General features: G+C 40.8%; 1 protein-coding gene across 1 annotated transcript in view; it reads right to left on the bottom strand.

The window, feature by feature from the left end:
* Positions 1-16668, bottom strand: part of LOC126236169 (nucleolar MIF4G domain-containing protein 1) — a 131789-nt gene that overhangs the window by 100721 nt on the left and 14400 nt on the right. The window contains exons 2-3 of the mRNA XM_049945265.1: positions 15835-16391; positions 13531-13683 (exon numbers count right to left, since the gene is read on the bottom strand). Of these exons, the coding sequence (XP_049801222.1) occupies positions 13531-13683; positions 15835-16391 (710 nt within the window). The remainder of the gene's footprint in view (positions 1-13530; positions 13684-15834; positions 16392-16668) is intronic.

The following is a 16668-nucleotide window of genomic DNA, read 5'->3' as shown; positions in this document are numbered from 1 at the left end:
TTTCGCTATTGTCCCAAGAACTATACCTATGGAGAACATCATTGCCAACACCGAAGCAGCCATTCGGTCCCTTCCTTGTTAAGGGCAGAGGAAATACGCACTGAAACAGCCAGGATACAGCGCCGAGCAAAATCACCAGCTTGCAACCTGAAAAAAGAAGAGGTACAGGCCATTAAGAATCTCAATGCCGACAAGAGAATATTGGTACTGCCTGCCGATAAGGGGAATGCGACCGTCGTAATGAAGACCGAAGATTATGAGCAAAAGATCCGAGACCTATTAGATCCGACAACGTACCGAAAACTAAGTGTAGATCCGACGCAGCGTATCACTCGGAATACGAATCGATTAATCAAGGCGTCTTCTCTGCCAGCGGACATACAGAGAAACCTGCGCAACACAGAAGCCCTACCACCTCAGCTGTATGGATTACCCAAAATCCATAAGAACGACGTTCCACTGAGACCGATCGTTAGCGCTCCTGGCTCACCAACGTATAAACTGGCAAAACACTCGACCTCTCTGCTCCAGCCACACGTGGGGAAGACCGACACATACATTAAGGACTCAGGACATTTCATTGAGAAGCTGAAGGAACTGAAACTTGCACCAAACGACATACTGGTCAGCTTTGATGTTGTTTCGTTACTTACGAAAGTGCCACTCAGTGACGCTCTGGAGCACATCGGTTCCATGTTCCCGCAAGACATCAAAAAGCTCTTCCATGCATGTCTCACCACAAGCTATTTCACGTGGAATGGTGATTTCTACGAACAGCTGGAAGGCGTCGCCATGGGTAGTCCTCTCAGTCCAGTGGTGGCCAACTTCTTCATGGAACAATTCGAAGCACAGGCACTGGACTCGGCGACTTGCAAACCTAAGGTGTGGTACAGGTACGTCGATGATACTTTCGTGGTGTGGAGCCATGGTGAAGAACAGCTCGGTGACTTCCTAAGGCACTTGAACAGCCTCCATGCCAACATAACATTTACCATGGAAGTAGAAAAAGACAAGAAACTGCCATTTCTAGATGTGCTGGTCACAAGGGACGGCGAAAACCTGGGACAAAGCGTGTATCGAAAACCGACACACACGGACCAATACCTGCACAAACTGTCAAACCACCACCCGAGCCAGAAAAGAGGCATGATTAGTACGCTCGTAACGAGAGCAGGACGAATATGTGAGCCGCAACACCTCAAACGAGAAATGCAACACCTGGAAACTGTTCTGAGGAGCAATGGGTACTCCACAAATTACATTAGAAGTGTAACAGAGCCAAACACTCGGCGAAGTAAGGAACCAGAAAAAGAAATGTCGGGTACGGCCTTTCTGCCATACATTCCCAGAGTGACGGACAGAATCGGCCGTATATGGCGCAAACATGGCGTAAATACAATTTTCAAACCGACAAGGAAGATCAAAAAGTGTCTTAGATCGGCGAAGGAGAAAAGAGACCCACTTGCAATGTCGGGAATATACCGTATACCTTGCACATGCGGAAAAGTTTATGTCAGAATGACTGGACGATCCATTAACACCAGGATCAAAGAGCATAAGCGACATTGCAGGTTGGGGCAGGTGGAGAAATCGGCCGTGGCAGAGCACGCACTGAATGAGACCCACCATGTAATAAAATTCGCCGACACAGAAGTTCTGGCTGTAGAGAAGCACTATCACACGCGCTTGTTTAGAGAAGCTGTAGAAATACAAAAACACGCGAACAGTTTCAACAAGAAAGAGGAAAGCCTTAAGGTAAACGGATCCTGGCTTCCCGTACTGCAGCGAACGACCGTCGCAGGTAGCAAGAGGAGAACCGCACCGGAAATGACCGCGGAGAAGCCCTCGGACGTTGGCGCGCCAGGTACATATAGTCTGCGGCCGCGAGCTCGGCTCCAGTTCACCACCGGCAATGGAGGGTGAAGCTTTGACAATGCCAGCCACTCGTGCTGGCGAAATGTCAGAAAAATCATTAGATGAACGTCGGCCGAAGAACCCGAGACAGAAGCCAATAGGCAGTTTGTCAACAAGTGGCCACGAAAGCCTTAACAATTTTGTACTCTCATCATCGATCTATTTGTTTTACTGCCGTCAGGAAAATAAAATCACTGAGTTTACAGAAACAGGCAGTGTCTTGGACAAGCTCTGCTCGGGATGATCAAAGACTTCAGATGAAATGAAAGAGGCTGCCTTCACCAAGGTCTATGCTGGCCCAAAGAAATTGCTTCATTGGACATCCATGGAGTTGGGTATTCCGAGGTCAACCATCCGCAAAATCCTGGTAGAGGAGAGGTTTCATCTGTACAAGTTACAGATATTGCACAACTTAAAATGATCCCAATAGACACATCCATATGTGTGAATAGTTTTCAGATAAACTGGATTAAAATATCAATTTTACTAAAGACTGTGTGTTGTTCTGTGATGAAGCTGTGTTTTACATGAATGGTGAAGTGAACATACAAAATCTTTGACACTGGTCTCAAGGCAATCCACCAGGCTGGATGAGTCCATCCAAAAGGACTGCGAAAAGGTGATGGTATGGTGTGGTTTGTGGTAAGCTCATGTGCTATGACCTTTCTTCTTTGAACAAAATGTAACGGGCGAGACTTATCTGAACATGCTGAGAGACAAATTGATGCCTTAAATTGAGCATCTGGGTGAGGGACTTCCAGACTGGTTTCAGCAGGGTGGGGCCCCTGCCCATTTTGCTGCAGCTGTTAGACATTGGTTGATGACAATTTTCCTCAATGGATTGGGGGAAGAGATCATATGGAGTGGTCTGCTCATCCGCCAGACCCCCCCCCCCCTCTTGATTTCTTTTTATGGGGTTTGCTTGCTTAAAAAAAAGTTAACTTGACAAAGAATACAAATTTATAGCACCTGACAGAATGCATTACCTGTCAGCACGATAAAATTGATGGCACTTCAGATCTATTCCATTGAGTTCACCTTAATCCTGAAAAGCACACTAAAATTACGTATTGAAAAGCACAAAGATCATGTTGATAATATTATTTATTAACATTAGAGTGACTAAAATGTGCTTTATTATTATTTTAGAATTCTCTATGTACCCAGACTTTATGAACACCCCATACACTGTATCCCCACAGAGACATCACATAGAGTTAGAAAGGAAAATCATGGCAATTTAGCAGTGGCTCTTGGGGTCACGAGGCAGTTAGAGAAGATTGACATTGCTACACGAACACATACAGACTACCAAGTTTTTTCTACAGAAATAAAGTGTTATAGATGCAGATGGAAAGGTCATGTATGGAAACACAGTGTCAGCAACCTGAATGCTGTAAGTGTGGCCAAATTGAACACTGAATGCATGATTGTGGGAAGCAAAGGAAGTGAAAACAACTTCAGCAGAAGCAGCCATTAAATGCAAATGAGAGTGCAACAGTAAAATGCAAATGAGAGTGCACAGTCGGAAACATTCCTTATAGGACATAACATTGCACAAAAAGGTGCATAGATGGAATGCTGTTTGTCATGCTGCGTGAAAGGCAAGGAACATAAATGTCTGGCAGACATGCATCAATCATCAGTCCAGACCTCATAGGGAGGAAGAAACTGGGACTCCGCATTATAAATTGCATGGGGTGGGTGACGATAATGTAGAGTCATTGAGTACAACATTTTCAGTTTCAGTAGCAGAACTAGAGATTTTCAGGAGTATATGGAAGTGTTACCACAGACTAGCGAACTGTATTCAGCAACTGTTGGGCTAGATTTTCTCCACAAACACCATGTCAGAATTCATCTTTCACAGTATACAATGGAACTCGATGGGAATTTGTTCTTATTGGAGGATACAGCTGCAAGGGAGGCAATGTTGCAAAGGGGGCACCCTTCTTGAAGCTATTGCCGACTAAATTGTGAACCCATATGCTAAAGATTGGTGAGGGACAGGGAATTTAGTGTGGGTTTCCATTTATACCGACTTGCCATGCGAAATATTATATGTGGTAGAGCCACTAAAGGAAAATGAAGAATTAGATGGAACTCATTTTTTGTGCAAAAGTAATATTAATAGTGAATTTATGGCTCCTGTAACCTTAGATAACTTCAGTATGGACGTGGTTAGCCTATCAAAGGGCTTAATGATTGCCTCATTAGAGATACGAGATGAGGAAGATACTGATAGGTCTTGTGATGACCAGAGCCCCAAATAAATCATCAATGCAGCAGTGTTACGTGAAAAACTGGGTCACTTGCGAGGCAGTTATCAGCAGGCAATGGGAGCTTTGCTACTATGGTTTATTTAACACAAAGTGTCCTTTACCAGCAATATAGGTCACCCAACACCATATAATGACAGGTAATAATGCGCCAGTTTATAGAATGCTGTACCACATAGCAAGGCATCTTCAACTCATAATGGAGGAGTTCATAGATCAGCATTAGCTGAAGGTATAATAGAGTCCAGTGATACCCCATGGAGCACAAATGTCATCATGCCAAAAAAAAAGTCAACAGATGGCACCAGGAAGTACAGATTCCTTTGCTGTCACCACTACCTGAATGTGAGTCATTACTGACGCATATATGATTCCCAATGTTATGGAAATGTTAGACAACCTAGGATGGTGCCGGTAATCCACAAAAATGGATCTGAGCAGCAAGCATCACAAGTTAAGAGGTATTCCCAGAAGACAGACCAAAGATAACTTTCATGATTCCATGTGGACATTACCACTGCTAAGGAATGACGATTGGGGTATAAACTGTGCCAGCCAAGTTCCAGAGGTTATTAGATGGGATCCTACATCGTTTAAAACCAAAAAAGCTTGCATGGTATATTTGAAAAGGCGTTCAACCCTAACAGAGGCAATCCGGAACTTCCCAGCATCACAAACCACAAAACAACTAATGTCGTTCCTAGGTTTATGGAGTTGTTATTGCAAATTTGTAAAGAATTTTGCACAGATCATAGAACCTTTGAACCAAAATTACAGTGGTCAGCAGAACGTCAAGCAGTGTTTGAGGCACTGAAGGCAGCATTAGTTTCTGATCCAGTACTAGTCTTTCCTGAAGTTAAGAAGGAATTTATCCTCTCTTGTGATAGCAGCAATAGCATGGTTGGTTGTATTTTGAGGCAGAATATCAATGGGCAGGAACATCCAGCAGCGTATGCCTCACACCAACTGAACAAAGCAGTGCGTAACAATCTCACTATGGAAAAGGAAATGTTGGAAGTGATATATGAAATAGCATACTTTCGTTGTTATTTATATGGATGAAAGTTTAAGGTCACCATGGACCATGCTTCATTAAAATGGCTGTTAACGCTGAAAGATTTGTCATGTTGGCATACAAAATGGGCACTCAAGCTAAGCAATTTTAATTATGAGATTGTATGTACACTGGAAAGCACACAAATGCAGATATGTTAAGTAGGAAAATTGCAGTGCTTAATGTGCTAGGCAAAATTTTTAAGAGAGTAGCAGAGAGCACAAGCAGCTAACAAAGACTATTAGGCATTCAGGTCACAACTGCAGTCCGTGAAGCATGAGGGCTTGTTCTGCAGAATGATGAAGTGCAGACTGTGCATAGTAGTTCTGATGGCATTCAAGGACGAAGTGCTGCTCAAGCACATGACATGTGTCATCAGGTCACAGAGGATGCCAAATGATGGAAAAACGAGAAGCAGAAAGATTCTGATGGAGAACAAGGAGATCCGATGCGGAGCAATTAAGTGCAGGACCCTATGTCTTGTGCACAAAGAGCTGATCTTAGTTATCAGAAAATTCCTTTGTAAAGACTATGAGAAGTGTTTCAAATGACTGGACTTAACATTTTAGGCATAATAGGGCACCCACTGGAAATAAATACATACTGACAATTACAGTTCATTTTTCAAGGATCTTGGCAATGTTGGCGATTCCTGGTCAGTTGGCCAGGCTTTAGGGCTTTAGTTAACAACTCGATGCTTAAATGTGGAGTACATGATACATTAGTTAGGGCACAAATTCTTTACCAGACTTGATAATGCAGATATGTCACATACTTTGCACCCAGAAATTACAAAAAACACCCATTCCCTCCACAGACTAATGGCACAACGGAATGAATACATAGCATCCTCTCTAAATTATGAGTTATTACGTTAACAGCAGTTATACAGACTTGCATATGTTTTTAAAATATGTAGTTTGCATGTATAACTCTAAAGTACATGCTGACAAGTCTCTCACCTTTCGAGGTAGTGCACGGTAGGAAAATGCCACCCCTTTGACATCATGATTCCTAATTTAGGATCAAACTGTGAATAAGTGAAAAACTTTGCAAAAAGAATACTGGAGGTAAGGTACAATGTAAAGCTAGCAAGTGCTTAAGCTTTGGAGTGACAGAAACAGTCCACACAACATGCAGGAAAACTGCCACAATATCAAGTGGATCAACGGGTATTAGCCACCAACTTCTACATGCCTAAGCGTAAGATGAAAAAATATCTTGACTAAGTATCAGTGTCCTTATCAAGTCATTGAGATGATTCCTCCAGTACACATTAAAGTGCAGATTCTAACTAAAATGTCTACTGTCCATGTAAGTAAAGTTAAACTCTTTACAGGAATGGGGGGTACATGCTACAACTCCCAACAAACAGAGTCAGATCATGAGAAAATGACAAAAAAGTTCAGAATTGTATACCAGTGGACAAGTAGGATGCGGATAGTATACCCTATGAGTTAAGGTCACGCAACAAGCAGTAGTATTTAAATTTAGTTGTGTTATGTCTACGAGTTGTTCTAGTCTTGTCAAGCATATTTAGAATTTATACTATAGGTCTTTACAGTATTACATTATATATTGGCTATGTGTTATTTGTTAATCGTTTTGTTGTATATATGCATTTATGAAGGAGGGATGGGATGACAAAAGCTACTTTCTTTAGGTCGTGAATTACAAGGAACAACTGGACGGGTTGTGACAATCCTGATGTTGCTACACAGCACCAATGGAGGAACAACGCATACAGTTCACATTTGACTGTTATAAGCAAATGTGTTACTTTCTTGATAACCACATGTGTTGCTAAGTAGTTATCAATGGACATTGAGGTTGACTGTTGATGTGTGGGAGATAAAAAATGAAGTTTAAAGATTACAGAAAACAGTATACCATGCAGTGAACAGGCAACTGAGTTAGATATTACTGCTACCACATCAGTTCTTGACACGGTTATGATTAGCCAAAAAATACTTTCATTCACAACTACAACACGTAGCACAGGCGTTGTGGAAAAAAAATAGCCACGTTTTATCACATAGCAAACATGGAAGTAAATACGGACAGAACAAAGTTATATCTAATGGTTCAACTAACAGTGGCAGGGATGAATGCACAACATCAATGTTACATAGTTCACCCTTTTCTAGTGAGATGGATAGTGACGGAAAAATGGGTACAAGTAAAGATGTGAGAGAGGTGTTAATAATTTTCGATCATGGGGAAACTCCCACTCCTATGTCACAAAAGGATGTACAAGAGTGTTTGAAAGAGAATATCATCATCTGTCCAGCCAGAGAAGTGCAGACTGACACACAGACAAGCAAGATGCACCATGTCTGTGGAAAACAGAGGTAACATGATGTCAAAAAGAAATACTGGCACCACAGCCTCATTTTCAAAAGGTGGGAACAGAATGGATATACTCAGTTTTCGCACTGGAAACTGTATCATGAATTGCTACAAGAACAGAAACAGAAATCCTCAGAGTACGATAATGTTCCAGTTATGTTATAGTGGTATTTTGGTGAAGGGCATGATTTGAGAGATAGACAACGAATGTCCGACAACCGGCTTCACTCACAGGTACAACTGTACTCAATTTCACTCCCTCTGCATTGTACTGGGCAGAGAAACTATTTTCAGTACTGCCAACACAAAACCTAACCTACCTTAACAACACCCTGAATCATGACCTCATATATCATTTAGACACACTGCTAGCATCTCAGCAGGTAAGATTTCCATTGGGCAAATGTTGCAACATATTCAGCAATACCAGGAGAACTGATGCCAAAATGTGGTAACCAAAAGCATGATGACCACTAGTCTTGGCATGTTCTTGTTGGCAATTCATGTGCTTTACTTTTGTCTCAGTTGTAGAGGTATCCATCCTCCAGAACAACTGACATATCAGATACCAGTCAAGCAGTCAACTAACATAAACCTAGAAACATACACTAAGAAAACTGTAAAATTAGTATAACTTGTAAAAAACAAGAAAAAATGTGCCCAGCAAACTTAAACTTGGGAATAATGACACAGAATTAGGAAATTATCCGTGTAAATCAGCTCCCATGAGAAAAGTCGGTGCAGTGGGCACGATGAATAATTATGTAAACAGACCTATAAGATTAGTGTGGAGCATAATCAAAGGCAAAATTAAGGATGAACTTTTTGAAATGTGGGAGGTGTACTGCTCGGCAGAATAATTTTATTGTACATGTTTAAATGTTTTAAAAAGTTCTACCAGCCAAGTTCGGAGCAGGTTAGGTTAGGACTGGGCTGGTGTGACAATCATATGACAACGAGACATACCACCAATGCAACAAACCTCAGAGCACTGAAGACAGTAATATAAGCATTGCCGTGCTACTTAACGAGGTGCTATAAAGTAATGGTACATAACTTTACCACCAAGCACCACTAAAAAATCAGAGACAGGCAGAAAGAACCAAGCTTGGCGACGCAGAATAACTACTGAATTAAAACAGGGAGACAAGAAGCACTGAAGTGTCATATAAAAGAGAGCAAACGTGCCCATACACTTAGAGCCACTGCATCATGGGTGCAAGCTCGACCTTTAAATAGTGAAGCTTTCAGAGCTCAAGAACATATTTTGCCATGCTGCCATTCTGTCTGTGTTGCTAGAACCAGAGAGAATAACAGTCTATTGAGTTTCAGTTAGATCACAATATGCTGATAGATGACTGCCAGCCTGCTACCTGCTTGCTGACTTTAATATCGAGCTGCAACCACCTGATGCATACCATAGCCACGGTCTGCCATTGTTGCCTACTGAGTCATCATGGAGGAGAAGACTGGTGAGCGGCCAGCTGTCCTCTGCTATGGGATCATTACAGTGACAAGACTAGGGTGCAGCCAGACCTCCTACAATTACCGGTCATCATGGATGATCAGGAAGCTGTCATCTTCACACCAACTGGGTGTGCCACATCTGTGCAGCCTCCTGACTGACTCGTGAGCATCTGCTGCTGTCTTGGCCGATCCATGGTGGATGACCAGGGTCTAGTCTTCACAACTGCATGCTGGACCACAGTTGGCAGTCTTCACCTGACTGCAAGATGTGCTGTCTTTGAGAGCACTGAGTGGAAGCCACAATGGGTCATCGCAGAGTGTCTGGGCAGGCACCGCCTTCCTCGCCCCACCGTAACTGTTGTGAGCACAGTGCACAGCCGTGGCACTAACCTGCAGGAGTGATGTCATGATGCACTGACAAGACATCAGCACTTCTTCACAGCATGCACGCTTACTCCTACTGCTGACTGTAGCTCTGAAGACACTCATAACTCCGTCCACTTTGCATGACAAATAAATGTTACTACAGATACCACAATGCCACTGACGCCTCCAGGCACGAACTGGACAACTCACCCAAACTCTACGCTTAACCTCCTGTTCGTGACGTGACCCCAACTCCCTGGGCCACAACACTGGTGCCAGTTCACAACAGATATAAAAGTCTGACAGACAGCAAAGTTAAATTTGAAAACAAACTGAAAAAGTTTCTCTCTGACAACTCCTTCTATTTAATAAAATATTTCTATTTTTGCGATACATAAAAGATGGTGGACAGGAATTCACATCTGTATTTGTAAGTAAATAAACTGCCAGTAAATGGTCAGCATGTAGCCACATTTACACAAGAATGTGTAATGTGAACATAAAATGATGCATTCCACATCATCATGAAACTAACTACCTAATTAAGTTCCTGTGGAGCTCTCTAGTTGACTGCATTAAGTTTCTCATGTTTACAAGAGAAATCTACATATTTCAAATGAATATCAGCATTACAAGTGGTTTTTGATGCTCTGAAACAAAGAGTGAACACAAAAAAAGACTTGATTATTCAAGGTGCAGCTTTATATCAACACCAGGACGTATCCACCCATTAGTACTCACAGAAAGTGTCCTCATAACTCAAATTTTTGCTGTTTGCTTTATGCAACATACCGAGCAATCAGCCACCTTCATAGTGGAGAAATTACTTCAGCATCCAAAAGGGACAGATGAATTGAACTGAATTTGTGGTAAGTTCCTACGGGACCAAACTGCTGAGGTCATCGGTCGCTAGGCTTACACATTACTTAATCTAACTTATACTAACTTACCCTGAGGACACACACACACACACACACACACACACACACACACACACACACACACACACACACAAGGACTCAAACCTCCCACAGGGGGAGCTGTGCGAACTGTGGCAAGCCACCTCAGATTGCAGAGCTACCCCATGCGGCTTTGTTAGGTTATGACAGCCCTCACACTTCCCAGAATAAATCTAAAAATTATAAATGCCAGTTAATAACAACGGAGTGTGCCCCAGAAGTAGGACTTCACTGAATCCTAAAAAGAGCTTCTTTCCTGTTCAACTTTGTCAATTTCAACTTTGAACTTATTTTCTCCTCCTTGAACACTAGTCATTGCAAAAAACTATACAGTTACCCAAGTAACACAGGTAGGAACTTTCAGAGGTGACTACAGTGCTCTGATCTCTGCACAAATGAACCAAATTTTCTACAATGAATGTATGAAAACATTGCACTGGGTAGCTGAGAGGTGTAGGTCAGTTCACCCGCCCCTTGCCTTCTCTCCCTTTCTAAGTGCCAATGAGTAGCCTCTGGCCTAGTCCAGTTTGGCACATGACTCTATGCCCACACTGTTGCCTCAATCGTATTTTCGTCATGGGTGATATCAAGGTAGCATTGTAAGAAACAACAGCTAGCTACCAAACACTAATCGTTAATAGGGCTTATGCAGCACAATGCTGCTGACATGACTCTGTTACTACCAACTATCCAGCATTCGGCCGTGTGTGCTCTGCACAAAAGTGTACAATTGCAAAGAGAGCAGTGATTTTCATTGGGAATTATTGCTATTTTTGTTTGTGAGTTAAGATGACTAAGTTTCAAGTCTCACAGAGCCAAACAAAAGTGTTAGATACTACAGATACCAATTTCTTCATGACCTTAAAGACAATGCCAGGCGAGATTAAATCTTATTGGCACCGGTGATTGCATCAACAAAGGCATGTGCTGTTTTACTACAGAACCACGTGGAAACCTGTGGTCAAGAAATGAAGTTCCACTCTCTGAGAAAAGATATTAGCTGAAGAAAAACTGTCACTGATTTGGACAATTTCCAGAAAGACACTGTTCATCATACTCTATTGCAATTTTATGATTGTGGCGAGCATCCTACAAGGCAAAATGTAGCAGATGTGTCAAATGACAAGATTGCTTTCACAGGGAGCCGCCATTCAAGTGGAAGATTTCTGAAGTACTTGGAATTTAGGTACATAAAATGCAACGATGGAAGAGACACGTTCTGATGGAGAGATCTGATACTGATCCAATATTGCAGCAAGTAGAGATACTATTTTCAGAAAAATGCACAGCATTCAAGATGTAAATCCTCATTGCCCTATTATTTTCTTGATGATGCTTGTATCAATCAAAATCACATAAGAAAGCACATTGGGCACGATTCGAAAGGCATAGGTGTGTTGAAGTATATATGCAGAAGGAACAGACTTACTGCCTGACATGCAGGGTTATCAGACTATAACTTTATGAAAAGTGAAAAGCTAATGTTTAAAGACTGAAAATCCACTGAGAATCATGAAGATATGAATAGTCATATATTCAAACACAGGTTTTCACATTTATTACATGGTTTAAAAGAGGACTGTGCGATCGGCATGGATAACACTAGTTATCAATCAAGGAAAAAAGGGAGAAAATTCCTAATTTAACTACAAAGAAGGAAAAAATTGCACAGTGGCTAGAAGAGAAAAATACTTTAATTTCAGGTTACTGGAGGAAATCAGGTGGCACAAGCATCTTTTGAAACATTATGAACTTGTTAGTTTATCGGCAGAAATGAGCTGTGAGGTTGCCCCCTTACCACTGCGCGTACAAGTCACTGAAAATTTGTGGGCCCTAGTCAAAGGAAAGAATGAAAGATGGAAGAATTTACTTGATGAAGCAAAGATGATGTTATGATGGAAGAGACTGGATTAAGTACATATGCCACGCTGAAACTCTGCAAGAAAACAACTTTCTGAAGGAAAGCATTTGAGAAAAGTTCGCTGAAATCACTGACATTGCTATTGCTTCGATTGACTCCTTGGATACTGAGTCTTCAGAAGAGTACAGTTAAACATCAATAAATTGCACTAAATGTCATGTTCCTTCCTCTGCCCAAAGCTGTGAACGCTATTCCCTCTCTCCACTCTGTTTCTTGTCACCTTCACTTTCTTCTGTCCCACACAAAAATTTATCAATATGAGGCAGAACAGCTACCGGGTGTACATTGCCTGTGCTGCTATGTCGGTCAGTATTATCTGTGTGGAACAAAAGACCCATGTTTCTGCTTTGTACTGAGGTTAAAACTAATGTGCCAAGTTAAGGAATGCTTAAATGTTCAGGTAACAATAACTAAGGTAGATTTACAATTTAGCAGATGAGCAGTAATATACTTTCTAAAACACAGAAGAATATATCATTATGGAGAGGCTGCTGTTTCACCGCAGTATTTTCTAAGCACTTTCCAGAAGTATGGTTTTGCAGCCATAATAAATTGCTTTAAATAAGATTTCTGTATCATCATTTTCAAATGTGTGCACTGAGCACACATGAACCAAACAGCATTGTCTGATGGCATTGTTTACTGGGCTCGACACTTACGGGCCAAAGGCTATCAACTTGTGGCACGTGGTGAGAACACAAATGGGAGAAGCGTGCAGAAAAGATGGAGAGGGTTGCCTTTTAAACTTATCCCTCCATACGCCACTTTCGCTGATCTGTTGTATAATGTCATTTACAATGCAGAATTCAGGGTTGTCAAGGCATACTTTCAGCAGCTAAAAAGCAATCTTAGATTGTAAAGACAACATTGGCAAACTGAATGCTGCAACGAAGTTGCTGTTTCCTCAGTTCTGAGTTATCAAGAAATGCTTGATGAAACATAGAATATTAAACAAGAACGCATAATTATGCACAGTCCTCCACTTTGTCTAAGAAAGTTTTTGATTTGGTGTCACTATGGCATGGTCAGCTATTCTACAATGATAAGTGAATTTTATGAACACCGACTGCCAGAAATTTACCATATATTTGTAAATTTAGTGTGGCATGATAAGTGCAAAAATTCTCATGTAAGGAAAAATGCAGCAATAAGGCATTTACTACACTGTTCCTCCAAGTTTGAATAAAGATATAATATTTACTTGATATAAAGAATAGAGACCTGTGTTGCAATACTTTTCATGTTTCCTTCTGATAATCTGTTCAAAAGACCTTTCATTTGCTTTTTCAGTCTCAGCAACAGCAGTTGTTTCTTGTCATCCTCAGCTTCATTTTTCAGTCTCATCTGAGGTGGCACATACTTTCCAGTAGTACCCTGAAATGTAAATAAGAATATGAAGTCACATCATATGGCTGGTGCAGTAGCGATGCCAGTACTATGCTAAACTCAAAATAGGACTTTTTACCAGTATTATGTTAAACTCAAAATAGAACTTTTTCACTTACATGTAAATCACTCAGGTGTCATTAAACAAAGTGTCAACTTCTAGTAAGATGTGAAAAATAACATTAGAAACTGTTTGGTAAATTACAACCTTGCCTTTTTTGACAAAACATACAAATTGACAACCTTTCATTGTAGCACCATATTCAATATTTTTGTTGCCTGCCTTAAATAGCTATCACATTTGTATTAAAAAAAACTGTCAAACATAATGGCACAAATAAGTAGGTAGCAACATGACCATTTTATGTGACTGTGGCATAAAGAGTAAAAAAGATATCCACCTTTCACTCGTGGAAGTCTGTATTTTTAAGTACAGAAATTATGCTTATCAGCAACAAAAACTACAAGACTGAAAAATTATGTGAAAATATATTAACAAGAATAATCACTTTTTGAAAATATAATGTAACAGGATACCGTCCACTCACCAAGCGGCATCAAGAGAACACAAATGTATAAAGGTTAACGAAATTTCTTTTGGAGCCAGTAGCTCCTCCTCCTGGCAGATGGGTTGAAGGAAAAGGAAATGGGACAAATAAAAATGAATAGCAAAATTTAGGAAATAGGGGAAGTTTGGAAAAGTCACCCAGAACCCTGGGTCAGGGGAGGCTGGATGGGTTGACGAGGAAAGCTAAGAGCATTGTACGTGGTAGAGGTGTGGAGGGGGTGCAGAATAGACAGGTTAGAAAATAACAGATGTAGAAAAAAGGGTGTGAAGAAAGGAATACTGACATCAAAGAAATGAACATAAATTAAGGGCAGGTGTGTGGTTAGAACCATGGACATGTTGCAACACCAGTTGTTATCTAAGGAGTTCTGAGGAGATAGTGTCTGGCGAAAGAACCCAGATGGCACATGTGGTGAAACAGGAACCAAAGTCATGACTGTCATGTTGTAGAGCATTCTCTGCAACAAAATATTGTGAGTTGTCAGGGTACACCTGCTGTCTATGTCCATTCATACTGACTGACAACCTGTATGTAAACACTGTTCACACAATATCCTGTTGCGGCGTATGCTCTACGACACGACAGCCATAACCTTGGTGTTTGTTTCACCACATGTTCCATCTGGATTCTTTCCCAGGACACCAGTTTCTCAGAACCCCGAAGATGGGAACTGTTATTACTACATGTCCTTTATTCTCATGTATCCACATGGCCTTAATTTACATTAATCTATTTGATCTCAGCATTTCTTCTCAATAACTATTCCTTTCTTTACTCCCTTTTAGTTTTCTAACTTGTCTCCCCCCCCCCACACACACACACACTTAGCTCTCTGTTCTTATTAATTCTTGCGCAGTGTTCTGTCAGTAATCACTGCCTGGCTTATCACCCTATCTTTTACCTCTAAGCTCTCATGTTTTAAAATCTCTTCTGGTGCAGACCCAATAATTAGTCTTTCCTTCCCATCCCACCTGCAAGTCTCCCCTAACCTGGGGTTCTGGACAACTTTTCCAAACTCTCCCCATTTCCTAAACCTCATCAGTCACTTTTCTTCACCACTTTTCCTTTCCTTTCCAACCTTCTGCCAGAAGAAGAAGCCACTGGCTCCAAAAGCTTGCGAATTTCCTTAACCTTTATATGTGTGTTCTCCTGCCGCCGCTTGGTGAGCAGACTTTATCTATCCAGTTACATTAAATTACAGGAAAAATAAACTAAAAAATCAGGAGTTGCTGCAGCACACATATTGTACATAAAGAGAGTTAACTAGTAAATTGTATTCCATTGTAGGCTTGATGTATTAGGCAATTATAAATGTCAGCTGACGTGTTTAAAACAATATATTCCTTCTTTAGGATAAATGGGAATACTGCTCTACAAGACCAAAAAATACGCGAAATGTGCAAGATAATACAATCAAAATATCAGTCTTTCATGAGATATCTTTAATGTCATGCAAACAATGGAAATGTTAGTATCAGAGTCAGAAGTGCAAGAAACGTTGACATAATGTACTGAAAATAACAATGACAAAATGTCATCATGGTTGATGTAAACAGTTACCAACACACACCTTCACAATATTTCCAGCTTTATCACGAGTTCTTCCATAAATATCTTCCCAAAATTCTTCAATTTTTGCATCCACACCTTCAATACCATCTAACAATGCTTCTTCTGAATCATTAATTTCTTCATCTCCATTTTTATTTTTGTTAGACTTAACTTTTTTTTGGTTTGCAGTAAATACAACTTCATTTTCAATCATTAACTTTCTCTTTCTGGTTTTCTTCTTTGTGTCACTGTCATCATTAGTCTGCAGATCTGTCACACTCCACCCTTTACTGAAGCAAGTTTCTGCATTTGAAGATAAGGTACTGCCTTCATGAATACCAATGTGTTTTACCTCTTGAACGTCAGATTCTTCAGCTGAAACTTGTGAATCAGTTTCTGTATCTACAAAGTCACTATCTTCAGCAGACATATTATGTTTGTTGTTCAATTGATCACTGTCTGATTTTCCAAACAGTGCTGTGAAATCATCATCAATATCTGAACAAGCATCAAACACATTTTGTTCTGAAGTCAGGACATCTCTCAGGTTCTCACTATCGCACACCTCCAACAAATCTGATATCTTTAAGGAAAATGACTGAAAGACAAGTAAAGGAATTATTCATGTGCAAGCTGACTACACTGTGACAGCACTGCAGAGTGACTAGAGTGAAGCGTTGTGTTGGGTGGAGTGAGCAAGGGGAGAAAGAAGGTGAGCAGTAGGAGGGAGGGTTGGAGAAGACTGGCTGATATCTGGAAAGAAGAGGCAGCACACAATGTTCACAACATTGCTTACTGGTTTTATAACGACAATACAGGGTGTTTCAAAATGAATATATGAGTTTTAAGGCTT

Source organism: Schistocerca nitens, chromosome 2 (genome assembly GCF_023898315.1).
Source record: "Schistocerca nitens isolate TAMUIC-IGC-003100 chromosome 2, iqSchNite1.1, whole genome shotgun sequence".
NCBI classification, from domain to species: Eukaryota; Metazoa; Arthropoda; class Insecta; order Orthoptera; family Acrididae; genus Schistocerca; species Schistocerca nitens.
Note: the sequence above shows the minus strand (reverse complement) of the source record. Positions and strands in the feature narration are given on the sequence as shown.